Genomic DNA, 27,165 nt, shown 5'->3' with positions numbered 1-27,165 from the left:
TAACTGAGTATGTTAATTTGGGAAAAGAATATTTTAAAAATGAATAGGTACCACCAAGAAGTTTGTTACTATGTAACAAAATTTGTTTGATTCTGATATTTTCCTATCAATGTATAATATGAAGAAAACAAGAAAAACTGTATGGTTTTTAGTTTTAGTCATTTATTTGTGTCATTACTTCTAGTATAATCCATGGGATTAAACTATATGAAAGGTTCTTGCATAAATATAACAAATAACTTACCAATACAGTTTCTTCCAGAGGCATCTGGTTCATAGCCACTGTTGCAATTACAACGGTAACTACCACGTAAGTTTTCACAAATTCCATTGGCACATATATCAGGATCCAAAGCACACTCATTGATATCTGCGTTAAATATTGCAAGTTTAATGCTCCTACACATGTTATTGTTTGTTGATAAATGCAGGTCTAATAAAGACCATTCAACATATGAAGTGTTTAACTCTGCAAACTCACAATTTGCCTGCCTTTCAGAAAGGAAAAGGAACTGAAAACAAGGAGTAAGAAAATAAAACTGAGAGATATAGGACACTTCACTGGTAAATCAAAAGAAAAATGAAAGAAGCTGGCAAAAATTCAAAGAGTTAAATCACGAAATATGCCAGCATTTATGATAAAATTAATAAAGACAATTTAAAGGCGGTTGGCTCAAAATCCAAAGGAAAACTTGACTTGATAGATATTGTACCTATCTAATTAAAAGATAGGGATTTATTAGGGTGGCCCACATAATTTTATGGTCCCCAAAGGTACAGGATATTTCTATTTTATTACTTTTAATGTGGTCAAGTAATATTTAATAAGTGTTTTTCATTGCTGATATGTGAAATTAACAGAGAGGACACTTTAAACATGGATGCTTCAGAACATGATGTTTTATAACGAGCCACGAACATGACTACTACTACTGTATCACTGAGGGGCAGTGGAACTTGTGCACTGATGTGCTTGTATGAATGATCAAGTAGTTTCCAATAGTGACTGGCTCTGCTGGAGAGGCTATACTGTCAGGGAATATAATGAAAGAGTAAGCCCAAAATCAAATTTTGGTCACTAAGCTCAAATTTTGATGCTATTGTTTTCAATAATTTGGAAGACCTTAAATACTTTGGAAATGTCTTTCATTTTATACTTGGGAAAAACATCCTTGTAAAAGTTTACTTTTTACTCTGGTTTGGATGTTTATTATAAAGATTCAACATTACTGCCTACCATCTATAACTTGACTAAAGCCTTTTCAAACACAAGGGTAGAAGAATACATATATATAATCCGGTTATATATATATATATTCTTCTTATATATACATATTCATATATATAGAAGATTAATAACACCCGTTTTATTAATGTATAAATGAATCTATATGTATACTAAAATATAAAAGAATTTGAAAATTATAAACACATATGTACTTAAGTGTTCAAGATTCCATATTGGAATTTTGTTAACCATAATGCAAAATTGAAAGCAAGAAAAATTTTAGTGAATCTTACTTCTTTACTTGGAGAGAAACATTTTATTATTCTTAGGTATACATAGTCTTAACAAATTATTTCAGCCAGTATATCTCAAACTTGATCCATATCCAGTATCTCTTGAATACTGTTTATTTTTCTAACCCCATCTGCACCATTACTTAATATTTTCTCATAAAATTGACTCACTCTTTTTTTTTTTTTAACTTAAATGTCACATCTATTCTTTTCTTAAGCAATGATTGCATGAAATCAGGAGGGTAGTTTGTTAGTGACATTTTTAACAATGCATATTTAACAGATAAATATTTATCCAAGATGAAAATGTGCATCTACGTATCACTTAATATCATCTAGCTTATAACCACTGCTCTAGGAGATAATCTTATTATTTTATAATATTACATTTTCATATTAAATATAATCATATTAATATTATAATTATAAATCTATACAATTATGTCATATGATTATTATAAAATTGAGATTAACTAGAGTTACCTCTTCCATCCACAGTGATACCTACTCCACTACTACAAAGGCCATGGAATTCAGCTGTATGACAAAAAGAAACAGAAGAATTAAAAACTTAACTATACCTATTCCATATACAAGTCATTTCATAACCCCAAAACTACCATTAGGAAGAATTATTTGTGCACTAGTTTTTAAAGTGAAAAAATTACCATTTTCTAGCACACAATTATTATAAAATTCTGAACTCATAAAAAAGCATAAAAGAGTAAATAAAAATCACTTGTAATAATCATCCTGAATATTATTAATATGTATACATGTTACTAATATTTTCTACATAAAGAAACTTTAAGAAAAATATAAATGGTCTTACAGAGCTTGATATTTAACTTTTTCCTCCATAATAAAATAATAACAGCCAAAATGTAGGTCATAGTACTTACCAAGTGCCTGGTATTGTTCTACATTTGACATCTAACAATTTAGTTAATCTTCCCAGTACCACAAACTCAATACTACTGTATTTTCTTTTTTACAAGTGAGAAAAAGGGGAACACAGAAAAGTGCAGTAACTTGACCAAGGTCACAGAAGTTGTAAGTGGAGAAGCAGACTTGGTTGCTGGGTACTCTATCACAGGCATGTCATGTCAATGTCCCATTTAACAGGCCATTTAAAATTGTTTTCTCAGTTATGTAGAGGTACCACATTTATTCGATCAATCTCTTACTAGTGAAATTAGGTTTGTCCAACTTTTAGCAACTATCATAAATAATATGAAGTTTAATTATATCACTAGGATAATCTCTTATAAGTAAAACTCTCAAAGTTTATGCCCCTTTTAAGGTTTTAGATAGTTCTTCCTCTCCTAAAATGCCCCCAAATTACCCTTCTATCAGCAGTATAAGACAGTATTCATTTTTTTAATACCCTCATTATCACTGGGAAGAATCAATCATGTATACCAATCTGCCAAACAAAAATGGCACTGTATTTTATTTTATTTTTTGATTTAGATTAATTTTATTGACAAGGTTTATAAGAACAAATTAAATATTTAAAATCGAAGGCCAATTATTAGATCTCATTTAGTTGCTTATTTTGTTCACTTCTATTTACCTTTCCCTAGTGTCTGAGTAACTATCAAACAAGTCAAACCTGTGAAAAATACCTGTTAACATTCAACATATATATTTCTGTTCTATGATGCAAAAGTATTTTTCAACACTTAATTGGTACATCAAATGTGTCATTCTGTCATAAGCAGTATGTTCTAAAATTCAGATTTAATAAACTGATTTAAGACAGTAAATTGAAAGACAAAATTAGTCTCATTCAGGAGTGGTCCATTATGTTGATCATCTAGAATCAACACTGATTAGACAAACTTTAAAAGCCAGAGCCCCAACTCCAGAGAAACATTAAATTTCTTTAATGTAAAAGTGTATTATTTTTGAGACACTTTGTCAGCGAGATCCACGATTACTTGCACATTATATTCTGGCATTATTATCTGGTACTTTAATCGTAATCATGAAGGTGGCTAGGTTTCCAGTAAATATCAGCATTTTATATGGGCAAAAGCAGTTAATAAAAATCGGTTCATTTACTATAAGCCAAATGTGCTTGTACTTAATCCCACCCTTTCCCAAAGTTTTTGAAGCTTTGATATGTTGATTTTTGGTCTGTCCTTAATATAAAACGTACCTACAGACACTTTTACAGAGTTAATACTAAAATTACAAATTGATGACACTTTCGAGCAAAGCAGGATAACTGTCTGTTCCTTCAGTGTTCCATCACTGAGTTGACTTTCCCTGCTCCATCATACTGTCTGGCTGAACACTGACATTCCATAGTCTACAACTGTAAAGATACCTACCTATGTGAGTTTAAAAAGTGGTCTGCACAAAAGAAATAAAAAAACTTTATATACAACAAATTGTTTTTTAAAAATACAAAAATAACATCTGTCACTTCTGTCATGCTAACAATCTGACATATATACACATGCAGGAGAAAAGTTCCAATTCAGTCATCTGAACAACTATAGCTTGTATATTTTTAATATGATGGACACACTGCTGCTGAATTTTCACACTGACAAGAGATGTGTATTCAAAATATTTCATATACTAAATACCGCAATCTCTGTGTGTATAAATCCCAGTCATAAGTTTTTGTTCTACTTGATTAAAAGTATGCCTTAAGCAAGCTAATATTAAGCACACTAAAAACCACGACAGTTCAAGAATCTATGACCTTATATAAAGAAACCCAAAATGTACAAAATACAACTATAAAAGCAAGGAACAATTAATGCCATGCAAGATTTTAAACTAAAAATGGCATAGAAATGCAATTTAAAATAGCAAACTCAAATTCACGTAACACTCAAGATAAAAAAGGCAGCAGTAAGTTCTAATGTTGCTTAACAAGGATTTAGAAAAGGAAATACATTCTCTTTGCTGGTATAATGGTATAAATCAGATCTTTGAATCTATGGGAACGAGTCATCTTCTCTGTCCTCTATCTCAAGAAATTAGCTCTTTTACATTAGCTGTTTTTATGAAATCTTTTCTTTCAGTTAAATCATAAGTAGGATAATTTTCATAGACCTTTTTGCAAATCTGTTTCATTGTGACTTCTTCCAAGTTAGCACTGGCCAGTAGTTTCTTTATTGTTTCCCTTAATTCTTCATCTGTAGGGGGTTTCTTCAACTTTTTAATTAAAGGTTCATCATCTGAACTATCCTCAGACTCACTTTCTTTTTTGGAACTGTTTTGATTCTTGGTGGTGCTGCCATCTGCCTTCTTAACATTGGCACTTTTCACAGATTTTTTACTTTTAGAAGTAGCTTTCTGTTTAGGTTTTTCTCTTTTGGCTGTCTTTTTTGGTGGCTCCTCTTCACTTTCTTTACCTTCATCATCTGAAGACTCTTCCTTGTTTTTCTTTTCATCTTCATCACTACTAGATTCATCTGACAGAATTTCAGGACATTTGGTTCACTTAGCCTTCCTTGCCATTCCAGAACTGTTCGGTTCCTTTTTACTGCCTTTGCTAGAAGTTTTTTTAGATTTTGGCAATGGTTTGCCAGAAGGCTTTGGATGCATTAAGAAATTCAAGATCCTCTTCACTAATTCACTATTTACACCTGATCTCTCCAAATCAAGAACCTCACAGATGCTCTTTAACATGGCATTTCTAAACTTTTTCAACATTTCTTCCTTCTTTTTATACTGGACACTTCCTTTTTCAAACGGAAAGCCACTGAACTGACCCACATTCTTCTTTAATGAGGACACAGTGCCTGGCCTGTTGTAAAGCAGTTTGTGTAGATTCCTAAGTTCATCAGTTTTCTTCTTACTTAGAAAAAAATGTATCCTCTCAATTTCACAAAGTTTCTGCCCCTTTCCTTGTGCAATTGTAAATGGCTCTCTCTGTAAGGAAGAGACCTGCATTGTCAACCTCTCTACTTTCTTCTTTTCCCTCTTGCCTTCCACGATGAGACTCTTTTCTTTTTCCTCCTCTTCCTCCTCGTCGTCGTCCTCGTCCTCTTCCTCCTCGCTCTCCTCTCTGGGACCAGGCATTTCGGGTTCTTTCTCGGATGCGGGCTGGGCGGGGGTTCCCTCTCCCTCCGCAGCAGGGGCCGAGGCGGACATTCTGTGAACCGCGGATCCCGGCCACCACGGGCCTGGCACGCGAGGGCACGAGGAGGTTCTGGGAGGCGGCGGCGGCCGACGCCGAGGAGAAGGCGCGCGGGCCGCTGTCTAGCATGACGCTCGCTGCCGCGCGCTCGGCTCCCCAGATTCCTGTATTTTATTTTTAATTTTATGGAGAGTGGGCATCTTTTTACATGGTATTCTTCCTTTTGCATTTCTACTTTCTGAAATCCTGCTTGTGTACACTGCTCTTTTTTCTATAACGGATTTCAACTTTCCTTATTGATTAATGTAAATTCCATAAAGATTAAGAAATGATACATAAAAATATTTTCCAGTTTACTTGTGTATTTTACTATTTAGGCCTGCTTTGAAAGTCTTCTACCATTACAAAATAAAAAATAATTTATATTCTATAAGAAAATTATGTTTTAATGTTTTATGTAGGGACCTAACTTCTTTTTTTCCAAAAGTTATCAACGATAGTTATTATTTAATCTTTTTCCTTGCTGCTCCAAAATGCTTTGTTATATCCTAATTCGTATTCATACTCAGGTTTCTAGATTCATTTCATTAGTTCACTTAGCTTTTTGTCTAGTCTTATACCAATTTTTGAACTTCTTTGATAATATGCATAATTCAGTTTGGTACCTTTTAGAGCTAGGTTCTCCTCATTATCTTTCTTTTTTTTTTAAAAAAAAAAGTCACACTCAGTAATTCTTCTAGATGCATCAAATCATTATTTCCATGTATGAAGACTCCATTTGGGATGTTTAGGAGAATTACAAGACACTTCCTTTGCAGGAATGCTTTCCTGTATCCTCCACATGGAAAGTTCTTACTCATTTTTTTCAAGACCAAACTAAACGTGCCCCTTCTGTGAGGTCTTTCCCAGCTTCCCCGGGCTACTAATTGCTCCTTCCTCTGTGCTTTCTCCATACTTGTTTATGAACCTTTTAAGGTGCTAATCACACTAAACTGTAATTTATACATTTGCCTGCCTGTATTCTCAACTACTCAAAACTTTAGGGAAAAACACTGACTGTGTTTATGTTAGAATCCCTACTGTACTCACATATATTCAATATATGTTCAATACGGGTTTAGTTACAGTATGAATAGACAAGAGTCAATCTTATTGACCTAAGAGTGGAATTACTGTCTGAGACTGTGACTTGAGACCACTTGGTGTCAAGATATATACATACAGAGTTCTTGTTGTGTTTATAACCTTGAAAGTGGTAAGTAAATTTTATGCTATTTGTCTTCACTATGACAGCACAGATCAAGGAAACTGAGGCTATCATGTTCAAGTAAAAAAAAACCTCTTATAATAATCATAAATATATAAGCAAATAGATTTTTGTTTGTTTTTTTAAAGAGTTAGCATCTCACTCTGTTACCCAAGCTGGAGTGCAGTGGCACAATGATGGCTCACTGCAGCCTCAAACCCTTGGGCTCAAGTGATCCCCCGCACCTCAGCCTCCCTAGTAGGTGGGACTACAGGTGTGTGCCACCACACCTAGCTAACTAAGAATTTTTTGTTTTTTCTGCCAAGACAGGGTCTCATCCTGGCTTCAAGTGATCTCCCTGCCTCAGCCTCCCAAAGTGCTGGGATTACAGGTGTGAGCCTCCACACTCAGCCAGCAAATAGATTTTTTTATTCACTGTGTTCTGTCGGCCTAGAAATCATATATAAACACAAGCCAAATCTCCTTATTATATGCCTCACATATCAATACAGGATTGGCTTTCTTTTCTTCAGTTAAAATTAATGCTGAAACACTTAAGAGCTGATGTTCTCTTTGGCCAAACATCTAAGGTTGCACTTCTTGATTCTTTATCAACTCTGAAAATGGCATATATGACTACCTGAATTTTTTGCAGGGCATGGCTGGCAGGGTTCTCCAAAACCATAGTCCGGATTAGCACAGCAGCATTCGGACTTGGTCACTGCACCGGGGAAAGGACGCACACATACTCCTTTCTTGATTCCTCCATAGCAGGTACTGCGCATGTGAGTATCTAGAAATACAAAAACAATGACTTGAGGCAGTGATAGAGACAAAGAGATTTCGAAACAGAAGGCTTCTTTTAACCTAAGTGGCCACTAGATTGGAAGCTTTTCAAGGGCATCTGAGACTTTTATTGTGCATCTTTGACATCTAATAGTGTTAGGAAATCAACAAATGTTTTCTGAGTGAGGAAAAGAATGGATGCATATCACCGACTCTAGTTTGTTTTCTTCAGTAAGTTTTATGAGCTACACAGTACCCATTGTCCAACGTATCCTTACAAACCTTTCATGGAACCTAGGATATTTCCACAGTTATAAAGAATACTTGGAGCTCTAATCACTGCCTATGCTATATTCAAAATGACACTTCTTATTTCAATTTTGGAAGTTCTCATGAACAATGAAGTGCAATGAAGTTAATCTACCTTGAGGTGATACTGCTTGGGCATGAGATTTCTTACTCCCACTTTCCAAGTTAGGAGGCCTTTCTTCTCAACCCCCAGGATACTGCTTGTGACTGTTTTAACCTCAGACACTCAGTAAATCCAGTTATAAAAATAGTTAATTACCATATGTGCTCTTGGCATTGTGCTCATTGCTTTACAGACGTTATCTCATTGAACAGTCAGGTCAATAGCTCTATAGGAGTGGTCATTACATACATTTTATAGATGAGGAAGACGAGGTTCACAGCTACCTATGTAGTTTGAAGTCCTTGAATATCCAGTGCCTGAGTTGGGGTTCAGACAAGGTTTATGTGACTTCCAAAACTCTTCCTCTTTATAGTAAGTAATGCTATACCTCAAAGAAGCATATTCTGCTTAGTTCTCTCTTAATTCTCATAAAATATCCTACAACTTTATGAGACAGTAAACGGTGAACTATAAAAAACTCAGATCATAAAGGGCAAAGAACCAGTACAATTTTTAAGCAGTATACTGACCTGGCAATTTTACCAGAGATAACCTCTATTATAAATACCTGTAACTATTCACAATTTGTTGGAAAAAAATTTTATCTGCTTGTTATGCAAAATGGTCATCCAGTAATTTCTTATGACCTGGGGGCATTTTTGATTAAAACAGTGATTTATGGCTGCATTAAAAATGAGATACATGTGTGCTTAAATGGAAGGAGGCCATGGGATTCACCAACCCCATCCCTGAGGAGTCAACTCAGAGAACCCTGTGCTGCCTCTGCTGTGGCTGAGTTTGGCAGTGTATCCTCTGAGTTACACACAAGCACAGTTTTGACTTGAAGGCAAATTTGCACAAATACAACATGGTTCATGATTTCCAATATGATTTTTGTGAGTTCTTTGGGCATTACTGATGATCTTGGAAGGCATCCATGAATAGCCAAAGTTATTTCTGCTTTTGGGTTTAAGAGCATATGCCATGCAGAATTTTTAGAAGCAAGCAGATAAAAGGCCCATGGAGCTCACTGGAAGAGTGAGACATGTTATATATGGTAGTTTGCATTACAGGTGAACTAATCTCTTTACAGGGCCCAACACCAGAAGTTTCATGACAAAGAAAGTAGCATAACTTATGCGTGGGTTTTAGGGACATAAACTTCCCAAGGTTCAGATCCCCACAAGATGACCTTACATAAATTACTTAACATCTTCCTTATTCATTAAATAAGGATACAGTTTGCATAGTAAATGAAAGTATATTTGTTAAGCACTAAGCACAGTGCCTAGGACACCCCTGAAGTACTTAAAAAAAAAAAGTGGTGACCACCTTATTTCCCTCTTCTATTTTTTTTCTAAGACTAGTGAAGTGCAGCAGTGAGAAGGGAGGAAAAGTAGAACAAGGAGTTCTATCCGTAACTGATACTGTGAACAATCAATTGAGATAACTCATTATCTCCCTACTGACCTTTTCCCATTCAAAGACTCCAAACTGGCAACCTAGCTCATGGTATACTATTCAAATGTAACTGAACCACTGTACACAGGATAGGATAAGAGGAACAATACCAGTAGCACCATCAGAATATGCTCACACAAATGCTCTGGTGACAGACTGGACCTAAATGCACCTTTTCCATATGTTAGCAGATTTCTGCATGTCCTTCCTTTCTCCCTCCCTTCCTTTTCTTTCTTTCTTTGTTTTTTTTTTTTTTTTTTTTTTTGACAGTCTTGGTCTGTCACTCAGGCTGGAGTGATCTTGACTAGCATGATCTTGACTCACTACAACCTCCACCTCCTGGGTTCAAGTGATTCTCCTGCCTCAGCCTCCCGAGTAGCCGGGATTACAGGTGTGCACCCCACGACCGGCTAATTTTGTATTTTTAGTACAGACGGGGTTTAGCCATGTTGACCATACTGGTCTCAAATTCCTGACCTCAGGTGATCCGCCTGCCTCGGCCTCCCAAAGTGTTGGGATTACAGGTGTAAGCCACCATGCCCAGCCCCTTTTCTTTCTTTCTTTTTTTCTTTTTTTTTTGAGACGGAGTCTCGCTCTGTCCCCCTGGCTGGAGGGCCGTGGCGCGATCTCGGCTCACTGCAAGCTCTGCCTCCCGGGTGCACGCCATTCTCCTGCCTCGGCCTCCCGAGTAGCTGGGACTACAGGCGCCCGCCACCGCGCCTGGCTAATTTTTGGATTTTTAGTAGCGACGGGGTTTCACCGTGGTCTCGATCTCCTGACCTTGTGATCCGCCCGTCTCGGCCTCCCAAAGTGCTGGGATTACAGGCATGAGCCACCGCGCCCGGCCTTTCTTTCTTAAAAAATGGAAAGATTTAAAATTTCCTCAGGTAATTAGCAGATTCTACATACCATGAGTAAAATATGTATGGATGCAAAATGCTAACTTTATTTTTCTTTCATTAATATCAACTTTTATTTATAACTTACAGCAGCAACTCTTAAGACTATGACCTAGATATGATGCCACTATTCTAATTTAATAACAATAATATCGATAGTAGTTAACTTAGTGAGCATTCGTTATGTGCTACACACCATTCAAAGCTTTATTTAATTCTCAGAACAACAAAAGAGGAAAAGAGGAACAGCTAGGTCCTGTATCTTGCTGTCATCTTAGAATTTTTTTGTCACTTAAGAATATTCAGTAGTTATCATGTGGCCTGAGTTTTCTTCCTTATTTACTAAACTGCATCATTGAATAAACTTAAAAATAAATTTTGAATCAATTGGAATGCCTTTTGTTTATAAACTTGCTGGTGAGTTGTATTTCAACATACTAGTTAAAATTGTAGCCTAATTACCTGAAACTGAAAAAAAAAAACAAACCCCAAACACATCTTAATATCTACAGAAGAAAAATGAACAAACAAAAAAAGAGATCTAAAATTAAAATGCTTATCCTAATAGTTTTTCATAACAGTGATTCATTTATTTTTTCTTTTTCTTTTTTTTTTTTTTTTTTTTAAGACAGGGTCTCACTCTGTCATCTAGGCTGGAGTGCAATGGCACAATCATAGCTCACCGTAACCTCCATCTCCAGGGCTTAGGCACTCCTCCTGCCTCAGCCTCCCAAGTAGCTGGAATTACACGCATGTGCCACCATGCCAGGCTAATTTTTGTATTTTTTGCAGACATAGGATTTCACCATGTAGCCCAGACTGCTTTTGAACTCCTGAGCTCAAGCAATCTGCCCACCTCGGAATCCCAAAGTGCTGGGATTATAGGCACGCACCACCACACCTGGCGAATTTTTGTACTTTTTGCAGAGATATGGTTTTACCATGATGCCCAGACTGGTCTTGAACTCCTGGGCTCCAGTGATCTGCCCACCATGGAATCCCAAAGTGTTGGGATTACAGGCATGAGCCACTGCGCCAGGCCTCATCTCAAACTTAAAGAATCAATGGGTCTAAAAAGTGACATCAAGTCAAAAGATGTGAAGAAAACATCTAGCACTTTATAGAAATAATATATAATTTTATACACATGACAAATAATGTTTTTATTTTAAAAAGTTTAAATGGCCACAATGATGAAAAACTGGAGGAGGCTTTATGACAATTTCCAATGTGTTTCCTGGATGTGAACAAGAGAATGAAATTTTATGTTTTACTGAACTCCTAGCAACAAATCACATGTTGGTTACTTAAGAGAAAAATAACTTCTCCCTCCAAAACTGGCTTTGTACTCATGGTAGATCTCAACAGAATCATTTAGGTAAAGGAAAAAAGCAAGTAAATATATTAAAGCAACTGAAAATATTTTAGCTCTGTACGCAGGAAGAAGCTATATTCTTCTAGTTGCTGTATTTGAAATATCCCTGAACAAAGTGCTGACACTTTGTAGGGTGAAATAAATCTTTGACTGGATAGAGTGGATAAATTTGAGTGAACAGATTATTTCCATCTGCGAATTCTCTACTTTTTCTCCTCCACCTTTGGGATCCAAATGTTTTGATTCTCATCGGTAGGAGTAAAGTATTAACTATGTCTAAGAATGTTGTAGCTCTCAAATATACTTTGAAATCCTATTTCTATGTTTTAATGTACAACATGAAAAATAGAGGGTATACAATGGCTAATTCACCCTAGAAGCCTCATGAAAGCATTTTTGGAGAGAAAACTGAATTAAATGTATTTTTACCACTCATTCTGCTATCCTTATCATTGGGATATATTGTTGGGGTTCCCAAACACCAGTGACACTTCTGTTTTGCCTGCCTCTTCAAAGCTGGGCCTGGTACTTCTGATTGATTTTCATGGGATCAATTTGACAAAAGTATCCTGGAGGAATCTGAAAGGCTTAGAATAAAATATATATTCTTGCTCATACTTTTTATTCTCTTGCTTCTGCAGCTAGTTGCATGGTGATGAAGAGTAACTAAAAACATTTTGAGCTTTTGATGTAAGTCCAATATTTATATTTTAAGTTTTGTTAGGGCAAAACCAAGAGTTTACTTATCTATAACTATAATTCCCATTACATATCTTACTTGTTATTAATTATAAAACTGAAATGCACTGTGTTTAGGATTCAGTTATCTAATACTATCAAGTATGCTGGTTTAAAAATATATTTTTTTCTTCTCCAGCATTTTTGACTTGCATGTCATCAGAGACTTCTGAAGGTTCTGAAGGGGGCTATCTGGGGGTTCCTGCCCATTAAAAAAAAAGTTTTGTTAATATATAATTTACATATCATAGAATACATCACTTTAAAGTGTATGATTTAATAGTTTTTAGCATATTTACTGATGTGTTCATCCATCACTACAGGTGATTTTAGAACATTGTAATCACCTCAAAAATATCTTTTAGCTCCCACCCCATCCTCCCACCACCCCCATCCTCTCTGTCCTAACACGAATCTACTTTGTCTCAACAGACTTGCCGATTCTGGAGATTTCACATGGATGGAATCATATACCATATGGTGTTTCGTGACTGGCTTCTTTCCCTTAGCGTAATCTTTCCAAGGTTTATCCATGTTTTAGTATGTACTCTTTTTATAGTGAATATTATTCCATTGTATAGAAATATCTCTGTCGGCTTTTCAAAGATCATTTTGCACAGTGGGGCCACTGTAAAATGTTTCACTTACCAACACACACACGTCCATCCATGCCCACAGCCAGGCCTGGGGGACAGTCACAGCGGAAGGACCCTTCATTGTTGACGCAGTGCCCATTCATGCAGATTCCTGGGGTCTGGCATTCATCAACATCTGCGCAGTGGGTGAAAGAAGTCAAGTAGTTACTGGGTAAATATAACTTTATTACAGAGTTTACTTGCTGCCACTGCTCAATACTACCAACCTTTTGTTTATAACTGTATAATTTGTGAAGAACAAATAAGTGTGGTAACAGATATTATATGCAAATGCAATCCTTTCAACACATTTCAGAAAGACAGTAAAAGTTGCTTTACTTTACCCATTGAGGAAAAAAAAGCCTCACAATCTTCTTTTTCATTATTTATTTGGTGATCCCATTTAATGTTAAATAATTCAAATTAGTTCAGTAAAACAAATTATTTAAAAATTAAGGTAAATTTCTGTAATTTTTTTCACACACAGACACTTTAACTAGAAGTAGATCCTATGCTGATATTCATTTGGTCATTTCATAATAACAAAATAACTTGAGGTATGTCTTCTAATTTTCAATCCACTTGAATTTATCAAATGTAACCCAGCATTAAATGACTTCCCCAAAAGATGAAGGAGACTTCAAACACAGAGCTGCCAACTCAGGAATACTGAAAATCTTCACAACATTTGTAATTAAATAATTAATAAGAACTGATTTCCAGAAAGCAGAAACTGGTGAGGTCAAAGTCATCTTTAGATGTATATTGAAGTTTCTTTAAAAAGGCTGAAATAAAGTCACATACTGTAACATAATTCTACACACTGCAGCACAATGGCAATTTTCTATCTTGTGTTAAATCCAAATCAGCTAACCCTGAGATGACATCCCAGTCATGAGTTCAACCATCAGAACTACAGTCCTCCTCCTCCTTGGACAGTCAAAAATCTATTTGTTATTCAGAAGCATAAGAATTCAGTCTCAATTTTTTAATCTCTAATGTCCCTAGAATTTCATTGTAATTCATTGAAATTATAGGAATTGAGCATGATCCTTATGTGGTACTTAGATTAAGTTTGTGCAATTGAAGGCAAAACATCATTTATGGAGTTAATTTTGTCTTAAAGAAGGAAACAAAGAAAAACAAAAATTTGGCCAAGTGGGATGGCTCATGCCTGTAATCCCAGAACTTTGGGAGGCTGAGGCAGGAGGATTGCTTGAGCCCACGAGTTTGAGACCAGCCTGAACAACATAGTGAGACTTCATTTCTACAAAAAAATAAAACAAAATTAGCTGGGCATGGGAACACATGTCTGTAGTCTCAGCTACCTGGAAGGCTGACGTGGGAGGATGCTTGAGCCTAGGAGTCAGGTACAGTGAGCTGAGATCGTGCCACTACACTCCAGCCTAGGTGACAGAGCAAAAGCCTGTCTCAAAAATAAATAAATTTAAAAAAGAAAAAGAAAAATTTGCTTCTAAGTAGAAGCTGCAAAATGTATTCACTTTATTAAATTCCAATTGTGAGTACAAACATAATAAGGTCTCATTTATTTCCAAGAGGCATATCTTTAGCTTATTAAGGTTATCACTAGAGGTTGGTCTGCAAAATGGCTTCATAAACAAAATAATTAATTGCAATATTAAGATTATGTCTTCACTAAATCAATGTAAGATTTTTAGATAATGATACAGTTACAAATGATCTGTATATTAGCTTTATGGAAAAGATATAATGCTAAACCCATAATGAATGACAGTGGAAAATCTAGTTCTGAGAATGCATACAAAACAAAAACCTTTCAAGATTTTTTCTTCTTCTTTTTTATTCAGCCAAGCAGTTGAGAGAAATTATTTCTACACTGTTTTCCACAAGACTTGCTTAAACCAATCTGTCAGTCCCTTAATTTTTCCTATACCATTATTATTTTTGTTAAGATATTACTGTTCCCTAGACTACAATGTATGTTTTTCTAGAAAGCTTTAGACACCTGCCTTATTGAATTAGCAAGAAATGTGAATAATATGAAAGCCACATGAGGAAGTTGAAGTTAATTCTTCCATGGTTCATTCAAATAAAAAAGGTGGTTTCAATCATGGTCATTTTCCTATCTGAAAGCCACACATACCAGTACAGTAACGTCCATTTGGAGCCAAGACAAATCCTGGTTTGCAGATGCACTTGAAGCTGCCATCTTCATTGATGCACATTCCATTCAAACACATGTTGGTAGTTGTACATTCATCATGATCTGCGGAAGAGGAGAGAGTGACTTTGAACACTAGCCTTGAGGGAACTAATTCCTTCTTCTTCCACAAACAACCCCCAGTCAAATTCCACTACATAAATGAGCCATGTGCTCACGGTTTTTATTTTATTTTTTTAAAAAAGAACACCAACTGAATGAGAGAAAATAGCGTGGAGAGTGGAAAGGACCTTCAGTATACGGATATAAAGGACAAGAATTAAATAAATTTTGTGCTTAGTTCCTGTTAAAACCACAAAAACCATGAGTAGTGTGTTACTTTGTGTACCAAAAAGATAATATAATTTAGTGTTTATTTTATAAGAAAATAAGGCAATGGCAGACCTCACTGCAAATGGAATGATTTGGACTTTCATTAGTAGATGAATACGATGTGTTGCTTTGTAAACAATATTTCTGTAGTATATTGGTATCCATTGCACTGCTAGACATCACAGGCCACAATTTTAGAGATTTGTGTACTGCATATGTCCAGCATTTTTATATTCCTCTAGTTAGTGGAGGATGGGAAGACCTCTTCTATTTTGTCAGTGTTGTAACCCCAATACCTGAAATAGAGTAGGGACTAGTAATCGTCTAAACTTATGAAGAACAACTGCTACTTACAATTTCACATGTAACACACAGGAAATTTTCAGAAGCAGTAAATTATTCATTGTTATAACATTTCTCTCCCGACCCTGTTCTCCCCCCCACCAAAAAAACCTGTCCTTTTGCTTTAACAGTCTTATATTAAATGCATTTACATTTTACCTAAGTTACCTGAAGATCTCACATACGTGATGTGTGAGCTTTCATGGAAATAGTATATTGTTCTAAATAAAAATGTATATCCTTTTAAAATCTTTTGCAAGGGAGCAGGCAATTTCCATACCAACACAGTTTTTTCCATCTGTAGTTAATTCAAAGCCGGCATTGCAAATGCACTGGAAACTTCCATCTGTGTTCACGCATCGACCGTTTTTACAAAGAACCCCATTCTGGATGCACTCATCAATATCTAGGAAGATTGAGAATGGCCAAACATTATTCTTTTACAATACTTATAGATAAACACAGTAAGATAAGAAATGGAATTTTAAATATTCAAAATCATGTTGCTTCTTTAGCAAAATTTCTCTCTCAGCAGTTTTTTTTTTTTTTTTTTAATTTTTTTGGATAGGTAGGTGCAAGCAATTTTATAGCTCTTACAGTAGCTGAAGAGAGAAAGGAAAAAAAAAAAAAAAAAAAAGAGGGTCTCCAGTAAGCCTAAGAAAGGGTGGGCAAGACAGCTGGAATTACTGGTTGCGGCTGTTTTTGACATAGTGGATGAAGGCCTTAAAAGTCAGAACAAGATGTTGGATAAGTGTAAAGTAACTACAGAATTTCTAGATTAAGAGTAATACAATGAAAACTGCTGGAAAGTTGATTCAAGCAACTACCTGTGGATGAATAGGAAATGAAAAAGAAGACAGGCAGTCATCTGGTAAAAGAATTCTGAGATGAATCAGCAATGAGGTAGCGCGTTTGGACCAGGGTGGTGGGTGTAGCACTGAAGCTATGAATAAAGACCAGGCATGACTTGGTGTTGGACTATGTGTGGGATTCAAAGAAAACAGTAGTTGAAAATGACTATAAATCTTAAACTCAGTTAATCAGAGAAGGTTACTGATGTTACTTGGAGAAAGGAAGCTCTGATCTAAGGAAGGAAGATAAACTGAATTTTTGTGAAGCCAGATACCATGTTGCCTGGGTTACATATGCAAACAGTGTTTATGTTTAAAAGGAGAATCTCTGAGGGTACTATAAATAAATCTGTAATAATGTAACAACATTTATTTTATTCCATGTTTTAATAAATTTGCTTTTAACCTCAACAGCCTTGGTCACTATATTTCATGGAACATTTTCATATGTGAAAGCAAACTGCCTTACCAATGCATGCTTGCTTGGTAGGAGTCCTCTGGAATCCAGCATGACATTTACAATAATAGGAACCAGGTGTGTTAACACAATCTCCATTAGTGCAGGGATTTGATGTGCATTCATCAACATCTGTGAGCAGCAAAAGAAACCATTATAGACTTCACTCCATTTGTAGAAAGGTTTGTTTAAAGTACATTTAGCCCTCTAAAATTTGAGAGAAGGCCAGTCAGTGGTAATAGTCTAAATAGCAAAGTATTTATAAATGAATGAAAATTCCTTTCTTCAAATACACTCAGAGGCCAGTCTAAAGATTTACAAAAATATCACCTTTTAGAGAGTACCATGGGAATTTGCTTTAATCAAGAATTAAAGATTTTTCAGTTGGAATAATGGCCAATGATTAAAAGGATGGGCCCTGAAAAGAGAAACAGGCTATAACGCTTATTGCTTACACCAATGTGGGCAAGTTAATAACCTCTCTAAGGCTTAGTAAAGTGTCAGAAGAACAATGAAATGATTCTGAAGATACATATTTATGTTACATGTTGTCACTGCTATTAGTTTTAAAGAAAGAGATTGATGGATTATGGAATGTCTTTGGTATAACTTTTTTTTGGTGAACTCATCTATGTATAAAACTATATATACACTAAAGCTTGGATAATATTTTGAAGTAAAAAAACACGAGGGAGTAGAAAATGAAAACATTAAAACAAAGCCTATTTTTTTTTAGCAGTTTCAGTTTTCTTCAGGATTCTAAAATTGGCACAGCGATTTGTTGCATAAAATGAAGTTTTATGCAACTACTAGTCGTGACCAAAAAGTGAGAAAGTCATGCTTTCCATTCAAGGTCTCCTAAAGCCTAATTAAATGCAAACCCATTGCAGAATTCAGGGGCTGAAAAACCAAATGACAGACTAACAGTCTGGACTAGTTAAATCCCAGAGAAATCACGTGTGCCAGTATAAGAAGTTTAATTCATCAGCAATGCCCACTAAATATTATTTTCAATCCTTGCAAATTAAAAGCCTGGCTAGTTGGTGAGGGCATAATGATTTGTCATTTCATATATGTGTAGAAGCCATTAACATACACAATTTCAGCTAAATTGGAGAACATAACAATAAAATCAGTTCACAGGTTTACCATTTTAATAAGCAGATTCCTACTTTCACAGATGTTCTTAAAAGAGGAACTGTACTGTATCAAACCCACCAACTTCATTTATGTAAACACTCAGACTGAACGCAATTAAGCCCTTTCTGGTAAAGGAAATAAACTTCATAGCAAATAAAATAAAAACAACAAAGAATAACAAGACTAAATCCTTTTCCATCCATCCAAGGACCCCTTCCGTCCAAAAAGACTCACTTACATTTAAAGTTTTGGTTGATACCATCAATTCTACTGAGCCAAAGGAACGAAGCAAAATGAGAAAAGAGAGAGAGCATTAGCAAGCATATCAAGTATAATAAATAGACTTTCCAATACGAAATACCACCTTCAGTTAGCAGTGTTGAAGATCAATTTTGTGTTACACAATTGAAACGCAACAATTAAAAATGTGTTGTAGTTGTTATCTTTACAGAAGCCTCAACATAAAGCTCTGAAGAACATGAGAAACCACGCATCCACGCATCCACGCATCCACTCCCCTCTCTTTAGGTAGTTTCAGGAAAGTCACGTCACTTTGCAGGACTGTTTTCTCCCCTGGAGAGTCTGCTCCTAAGGCTCCTTGTTACTATGGCAGCTCTGCCAGCTATTTTGCCATTACAGCCATAATTCACTTCTGTCTCCTAAGCCCCTTAGGGACTCATCAAGAGTCTAGTGCACAGAGAAGATGTAATCATTCACTCAATTTTGGTGAAAACAATCACCAAAAAAACAATTAGTGACTTTACAATTCCATATGACTTTAAAACCCATTTGTTGTTTTTTGTTTGTTTTCTGGGATTTTCAGTTTTAGACTAATCACAAATGACCACTGCCAACTTCTGAAATGAACATTTCATGTCTCCTCTTTATTCTGAGTCTCCCAGTCCTGGACCTCCAACTGATCATGTTCGTTTTGTCTTGTTTACAGGAACAGAAAGTACTTAAATACTACGGTCTGCACATTTTGACTTCTTACTATGTTTTCACTGGGGGAATGCGTATTTTTAAACAAAATTCATGGGATTTAACCTCCTAAAATAAATTTTTAAATTATGGAGAATGTTGATTATCAAAATTGTTAATTTCTCAAATACTACTCTATGGTTAAGAAATATTTTCCCCTGAAAAATACTTTATATGCCAACTTAGAAAAGGCTTTTATATATATATATAAAACCTCCTATATATATATATATATATATATATATATATATATATATATATATATATAAAACCTCCCAAGCACTTGTTGAATCCTTTCTTCTGTAGTCCTACATCATTATTGTCATAATTTCTTGCCTAGACTTATATAAAAATATATATATATTTGCAAGGGCTCGAGGATTACCTGTAGTCCAATAGAAATTTAAATTATTTTTTATTACTACAAAATAGAGTGACCTGAATTAAAACCATTGCTAATAGCAGTTTGACTTATACAGATACTAGGAGAGTTACAAATTTTAATTTTAAAGTAGAATTCTCAAGAAAAAGAGAGAAAAACATAATGCGGAAATATAACTGTTTTCAGGCATCAGGAGCAATTCTCATAACAGCAAAATAGACCCAATTCTATTTTCTTTGTCATTGACCCCTTAATAAATCTACTGCCTTTCAAGTTATACTGCTTCATTAGGTAGCTCATAAAAGTTCCCAAATAGCAATGGCAGTTTGTTATTCCTCAAAACATTAGCACAGTTGACATAGCTACTAGGGTTATCTTGGGCTCTTATAATTTAAAGCGTTAAGTTAATTAATATCCTCTTCACTTTTTCTGATGTGTTGCTTACAAATTGAATTTGTTGTTTATAAATTCAAAGTGATCAAAAATTGACATTAGAGTATAGGATTAAAAATATTAAAACTCATTTTCTGAAAATGTGCTCCATTACTAAGTTATGTTTCTATGAATTACAGTAGTCAGAAAGACAAGCCTGCTGCTGGGGCTTTAACTTTGCAGGGCTAAATGATGAGCTATATCTATCACTTAAAGAAACTTCAGGTGGTATCAGCTAAGCTACGTAGGCTGCATATGGTTATATAGTGTACAACCATAGGGCATACCATTCATATGGATTCTTTGAATGATACCCTCTAGGTTTGTGCAGTCAAAATTTGAGCTAAGCCTAATTTAATAACTCTGACCTTGTAGCCCTGTACCTAGTTGAAAATGATTGTTTTTTCCAAAACATCGTATTTGGCCCACATTTTCTTTTATAATCATAGTGTACTTAGACATTTTTGGCAAAATAATGATACTAACTCTCTCTATACCTGGCCTCTCATCTATATTGTTTAATGGAAGACCTGAACTCAAATCTGTTATTTAGGGTTAAGCTGGTTAATGAAACATATGTATGTTAATATTATGAATAAATAAAATAACCTCAAAATGACTCAATTATCATCCTAAAACCACTCTTCAAAGTTAATAAAACCCCCTTAATTACCAAATCAAACAGATTTTTTTTTTCCTCACTGCCTCTGATTTTTCTACTGCATTTAACACCTGACACTACTTTTCTCTTGAAAGTGTGCCCTTCCTTAACTTCAGGAATATAATTCTCTCTTTTGCTGTCTCTCTAACACTGTGAGCTAGAACAAGGTGCGTCTGAGCTGAGCTAGACTAAAGGCCTTCAATGTGGCTGTTTCATAGGATTCCAGCTGTAGTATTCCTGTTATCTTTTCACTCGTCCTGTTGTTCAGCCTGGGACACAGTATTCATCCTCATGGCTCTAAGGGCCACCTGTGTGTTGTTGACTCCTAAATCTGTAACTCTACCCCAGACATTCCTCTTAGCATTAGAGCTCTATAATTAAATACCCAAGACACCTAAAACTCAGCATGTCCAAGAAAGACTCAACAACTATTTTCTCCCAATCTGCACCTTCCTATACATGTTAACAACACCACTCTATGTCCAGTTTTGCTCAGCCAGAAACTTGTGTATCACTGTAGTTTTCTACTCTTTGACTCCCCACAACTAATCTGTCATCAGATTCCACTGATTAACCTCCCAAGCACTTGTTGAATCCTTTCTTCTGTAGTCCTACATCATTATTGTCATAATTTCTTGCCTAGACTTATATAAAAATTTACCAGCTGGCGTTTTTGTTCCCATTTTTTTCATTCCACAATTTTTGCACTAAGAAAATAGGGGACACTTCTGTTCCCAGCCAAGACAGATTTATCCTCCTTCCTCAAATACACAAACAAATGGACAAAGTATAAGAAATCATGATTTTCAAGAAACTTGACATCAGTCAACAAAGAACATAGATTCCTAAGAGATGGAAAACAAATACAGTGAATATCATGACTATTTCAGCTTATGGCTTTTAGGAGGGTTTTCAGATCATGGTTCAGACAGGGAGAACCCGGGCAGGATGCAGCAAGTCCCTAAGTGGGTGAGTCAGAGCTGAGAGTCCAGAAACAGACCCAATATATAGGAGCAACTGATTTTCAACAAGGTGCAAAGGCAATTCAATAGAGAGAATACAGTCTTTTCAACAAAGGGTGATGGTTATTAATATACTACAAAAAACAAACTTCATACAATATTAAAAAAACTAATTCAAAATGGATCATAGGCCTAAAGCTAGATAACTTCTAGAAGCAAACACTGAAGAAAACCCTTGTGACCTTAGATTTGGCAAAGATTTCCTAGACACAACATCAAAAGCATGATCCATAAAACAACAAATTTAATAAATAAAGCTTTGTCAGAGTTACAAATTTCAGCACTTCAAAAGGTATGTTACAAGAAGAAAAGGCAAGCCACAGGCTAGGAGAAAACATGTGTAAATCATATATTTGATGAAGACTTATATCCAGAATAAACAAAGAACCCTCCAAACTCAATAAGAAAATAATTTTAAAATGGACCAAGATTTGAACTGACCCTTTACCAAAGAAGTGTCAGATCAAATAAACACATGAAAAGATGGTCAACATCTTTTTCTGTGAATCATTAGAGAATGTAAATTAAAACCACAATGAGAAACCCCTGCATACCTATTACAATGGCTAAAATGGAAACACCTGACTATACGAAGTGCTGGCTTGGTTATGGAGTAACTGATACTCTCATACACTGCTGCTAGAAATGTAAAATAGTGTATTTTGGCAGTTTTGTAAGTAATTAAATATATTCCTCTCACATAATCCAGCCACTCCACGCCTAGGTATATACCAAAACTAAAATGCTTATACAAACAATTGTACATGAATGTTCATAAGAGCTTTATTTGTAATAGCTAGAAACTGGAAACAAAGTAAGTGCCCATCAACATGGGAATATAAAAATAAACTGTGCTATATCCATACAACAAAATATTATTCCACAAAAAACAGAAATAAATGATTTATTCCCATGATAACACAGATGAATCACAGAATAATTATGCTGAGTAAAAGAAATCAGACAAAAGGCATATATGTAACAGTATGATTTCATTTATATAAAATTCTACACAATGCAAACTAATGTACAGTGACTAATCAGAAATTGCCTGGGGACAGGATGGGGGCTGGGGATGGAGGAAAGGAGGAGCAAGATGGAGAGATCATAATGGGCAAAAGTAAGCCTTATGAGGCTGATGGATATGTTCATTATGTGATTGTGGTCATGATTTTATTGGTATATACACATCAAAACTTATCAAGTTATATGCTTCAAATATATACATATGGAGCATATATTATTACATGGGTGATAAAATAATCTTTACATGAAAAATCTTTACATATGTATATATGTCAATTAAACCACAATAAAGCTAGTTTAAAAATCTGCACAACACATCCATCATGATTAACCAAGAAAAGGATATGGCCTTGTCTTGTTGGGCTTACAGACTTTTAGGAGTCATGAAAACCTATGATATAAGGTATTGTTTGAGGAACTCTGTGGCCATTTTACGGCATACCTTTAAGAGCTTCATTTTCTTCCTTGCCTTTTAGAAATAAGTGCTTAGAATCCCTCTATTCTTCAACACAGGGTGCATGGGCTGGGAAAACTTGAGAAAACATTCAAGTGGCACCTGGGGACCAAAAATCTACTTGGAAAAACCAAGGCTCTAGATGAAATTATAGTTGGATTTTTTGACACGGATCCAAAGCTGGGAGTATTAATCCCAGCTTTGACTAGTGTGTGCAAACATGGAGTACATCTTAGGATCAGGACCAGCTTCTTTAAGACTTCAAACTAAACAAGCCTAGCCAGTACACACAGCTTTAATTTTCAAAATTTTTAGAACTCCATATGAAATGGGTTCTTTAGCTATCCCTCAATTGGCTCAGAACTCAGCCAGGCAGAAAGATATGTTTTATATATACACATATATATTTTTTTCTTTCCAACTTTTATTTTACATTCAGGGAGTACAAGTGCAGGTTTATTACATGGGAAAATTGCATGTCATACGGGTTTCTTGTAAAGATTATTTCATCACTCATGTAATAAGCCCAGTGCCTGATAAGTTTTTTGATCCTCACCCTCCTCCCACCTTCCACTCTCAAGTAGGCCCCAGTGTCTCTCGTTCCCTTGTGTTCACATGTACTGAATGTTTAGCTCCCACTTACAAATGAGAACATACGGTATTTGGTTTTCTGTTTCTGTGTTAATTCGTTTAGAACAATGGCCTCCAACTCCATCCATGTTGCTGCAAAGCACATGGTCTCATTCTTTTTTTATGGCTACATAGTATTCCATGGTGTCTATGTACCACATTTTCTTTATTCAGTCCACCATTGACGGACATTTAGGCTGCTTCCATGTCTTTATATCGTGAATAGTGTTGTGATGAACATACATGTGCATGTGTCTTTATGGTAGAACATTTTATATTCCTTGGGTATATACCCAGTATTGCTGGGTTGAATGGTAGCTCTGTTTTAAATTCTTTGAGAAATCTCCAAACTGCTTCCCATAGTGGCTGAGCTAATTTACATTTCCACCAGCAGTAGATGAGCATTCCTTTCTTCACAACCTTACCAGCATCTACTTTTTAATAACAGTCATTTTGACTGGTATAATATGGTATCTCATTGTGGTTTTCATTTATATTTCTCTAATGAGAGGTGGTGCTGAGCATTTCATATGCTTTTTGTCTGCACATATGTCTTCTTTTGACAAGTGTCTGCTCATGTCCTTTACCCATTATTTAATGAGGTATTTTTTTGCTTGTTAATTTAAGTTACTTATAGATTCTGGATATTAGAACACTGTAAGAGGCGTAGTTTGCAAATATTTTCTCCTACTCTGTAGTTTGTTTACTCTGATAGTTTCTTTTGATGTGCAGAAGCTCTTTACTTTAATTGGGTCTCATTTGTCAATTTTTGTTTTTGCTGCAATTGCTTTTGGAGTCATTGTCATAAAATCTTTGCCAGAGCCTATGTCCAAAATGGCATTTCCTAGGTTTTCATCTAGAATTTTTATAGTTTTAGGTTTTACATTTAAGTCTTTAATCAATCTTGAGTTAATTTTTGTATATGATGAAAAGAAGGGATTCAGTTTGAATCTTCTGCATATGCCTAGCTAGCTATTGCAGCACCATTTATTGAATAGGGAGTCCTTTCTTGGTTGCTTTTGTTGACTTTGTCAAAGATCAAATGGTTGTAGGTATGTGGCTTTATTTCTAGGTTCTCTAATATGTTCTATTGATCTATATGTCTGTTTTTGTACCAGTAGCATACTGTTTTGGTAGCTGTTGCCTTGTAGTATAGTTTAAAGTCAGGTAGTGTGATGCCTCTAGCTTTGTTCTTTTTGCTTAGGATTGATTTGGCTATTCAGGCTGTTTTTTTGTTTTTTTTTTTTGTTTTGTTCCATATGAATTTTAAAACAGGTTTTTTCTAATTCTGTGAAAAATGTTGATAGTTTGATAGGAATAGCTAGAATCTGTAAATTGCTTTGGGCACTACGGTCATTTTAACAATATTGATTCTTCCTATCCATGAGCATGGAATGTTTTTCCATTTGTTTGCGTTGTCTCTGACTTCTTTGTCTCTGAAAGAAATCAGAGATAAAATCTCTAATAAAATACACTTATTGATTTGCATATGCTGAACTCACCTTGCATCCTAGGGATAAAGCTTACTTGATTGTGATGAATTAGTTTTTGGATGTGCTGCTGGATTCTATTTTCTAGTATTTTGTTGAGGACTTTTGCATCTATGTTCATCAAGGATATTGGCCTAAAGTTTTCTCCTTTTTTGTTGTATCTCTGCCAGGTTTTGGTATAAGAATAATTCAGCCTTCATAGAATGAGTTAGGAAAGAGTCCCTCCTCTTCAAGTTTTTGGAATTGTTTCAATAGGAATGATACCAGCTCTTCTTTATACATCTGGTGGAATTTGTCTGTGAATCCCTCTGGTCCCGTGCTTTTTCTGGTTGGTAGGCTTTTCATTACAGATTCAATTTCAAAACTCATTATTGGTCTGTTCAGGGATTCAATTTCTTCCTGGCTCAATCTTGGGAGATGTTATGTTTCCAGGAATTTATAACTTCTTCTAAGTTTTCTAGTTTGTGCGCACAGAGGTATTTTTAAGATTTTCTAGTTTGTGTGCATAGAGGTGTCTGAGGATTTTGGTATTTCTTTGGGGTTGTTGGTAATGTCCCCTTTGTCATTTCAGATTGTGTTTATTTCCATCTTTTCTCTTTCATTCTTTATTAGTCTAGATAGCAGTCTATCAATCTTATTTATTCTCTCAAAGACCCAACTTTAGGTTTTGTTGATGCTTTGAATGTTTTTTCACATCTCAACTTCATTCGGTTCAGCTCTGAATTTGTTTATTTCTTTTCTTTTGTTAGCTTTGGGGTTGGTTTGCTCTAATTTTTCTAGTTCCTCCAGGTGTGAGGTTAAGTTGTTAATTTAAGATCTTTCTAACTTTTGGATGTGGGATTTTAGTGCTATAAACTGTACTCTTAACATCGCTTTAGCTGTGTCCTAGAGAGTCTGTTATGTTGTATCTTTGCTTTTATTAGTTATTAAATATCTTATTATGCTGTGGTCTGAGAGTTTGGTTGGTATAATTTCACTTTAATGTATTGAGAATTGTTTACGGCCAAGTGTGTGGTTAATCTAGAGTATGTGCTGTATTACAGATGAGAAGAATATATATTTTGTTGTTGTTGGGTGGACTGTTCTGTAGATAATCTGTTAAGTCCATTTGGCCAAATGTTGAGTTTAAGTCTCGAATATCTTTGTTAGTTTCCTGCCTTAATGATCTGTCTAATACTGTCAGTGGGGTGTTAAAACCTCCCGCTATTATTGTGTTGTTATCTACATCTCTTTGTAGGTCTCTAAAAACTTGTTTTATGAATCGGGATGCTGCAGTGTTGGCTGCATGTATGTTTAGGATAGGGAAATCTTTTGTTGCATGGAAACTTTATTATTATGTAATGGCCCTCTTTGTCTTTTTTTGATCATTGTTGGTTTAAAGTCTGTTTTGTCTTAAATTAGAATAGCAAAACTCCCACTGTTTTTGTTTTCCATTTGCTTGGTAGCTTTTTCTCCATCCATTTACTTTGAGTCTATGGATGTCACTGCATGTGAGATGGGTCTCTTGAAGACAGCGTATAGTTGAATCTTGTTTCTTTATCTATCTTGCCGCTCTGTGCCTTTTCAGTAGGGCATTTAGCCTGCTCATTTTCAATGATAATATT

The 27,165-nt window shown here is 35.3% G+C and overlaps 1 protein-coding gene and 1 pseudogene across 2 annotated transcripts in view; both read right to left on the bottom strand.

Moving 5' to 3' along the window:
* The window catches only part of FBN2 (fibrillin 2), a 275,257-nt gene that overhangs the window by 100,699 nt on the left and 147,393 nt on the right, over positions 1 to 27,165 (bottom strand). The window contains exons 12-18 of the mRNA XM_010359875.2: positions 17,356 to 17,475; positions 16,316 to 16,441; positions 15,304 to 15,426; positions 13,192 to 13,314; positions 7,513 to 7,665; positions 2,005 to 2,058; positions 245 to 370 (exon numbers count right to left, since the gene is read on the bottom strand). Of these exons, the coding sequence (XP_010358177.1) occupies positions 245 to 370; positions 2,005 to 2,058; positions 7,513 to 7,665; positions 13,192 to 13,314; positions 15,304 to 15,426; positions 16,316 to 16,441; positions 17,356 to 17,475 (825 nt within the window). The remainder of the gene's footprint in view (positions 1 to 244; positions 371 to 2,004; positions 2,059 to 7,512; positions 7,666 to 13,191; positions 13,315 to 15,303; positions 15,427 to 16,315; positions 16,442 to 17,355; positions 17,476 to 27,165) is intronic.
* LOC115896519 lies at positions 4,394 to 5,789 on the bottom strand (annotated as a pseudogene). Its single transcript, XR_004056424.1, has one exon. The product of XR_004056424.1 is annotated as a protein DEK pseudogene (transcript).

This window comes from Rhinopithecus roxellana, chromosome 3 (assembly GCF_007565055.1).
Source record: "Rhinopithecus roxellana isolate Shanxi Qingling chromosome 3, ASM756505v1, whole genome shotgun sequence".
NCBI classification, from domain to species: domain Eukaryota; kingdom Metazoa; phylum Chordata; class Mammalia; order Primates; family Cercopithecidae; genus Rhinopithecus; species Rhinopithecus roxellana.
Note: the sequence above shows the minus strand (reverse complement) of the source record. Positions and strands in the feature narration are given on the sequence as shown.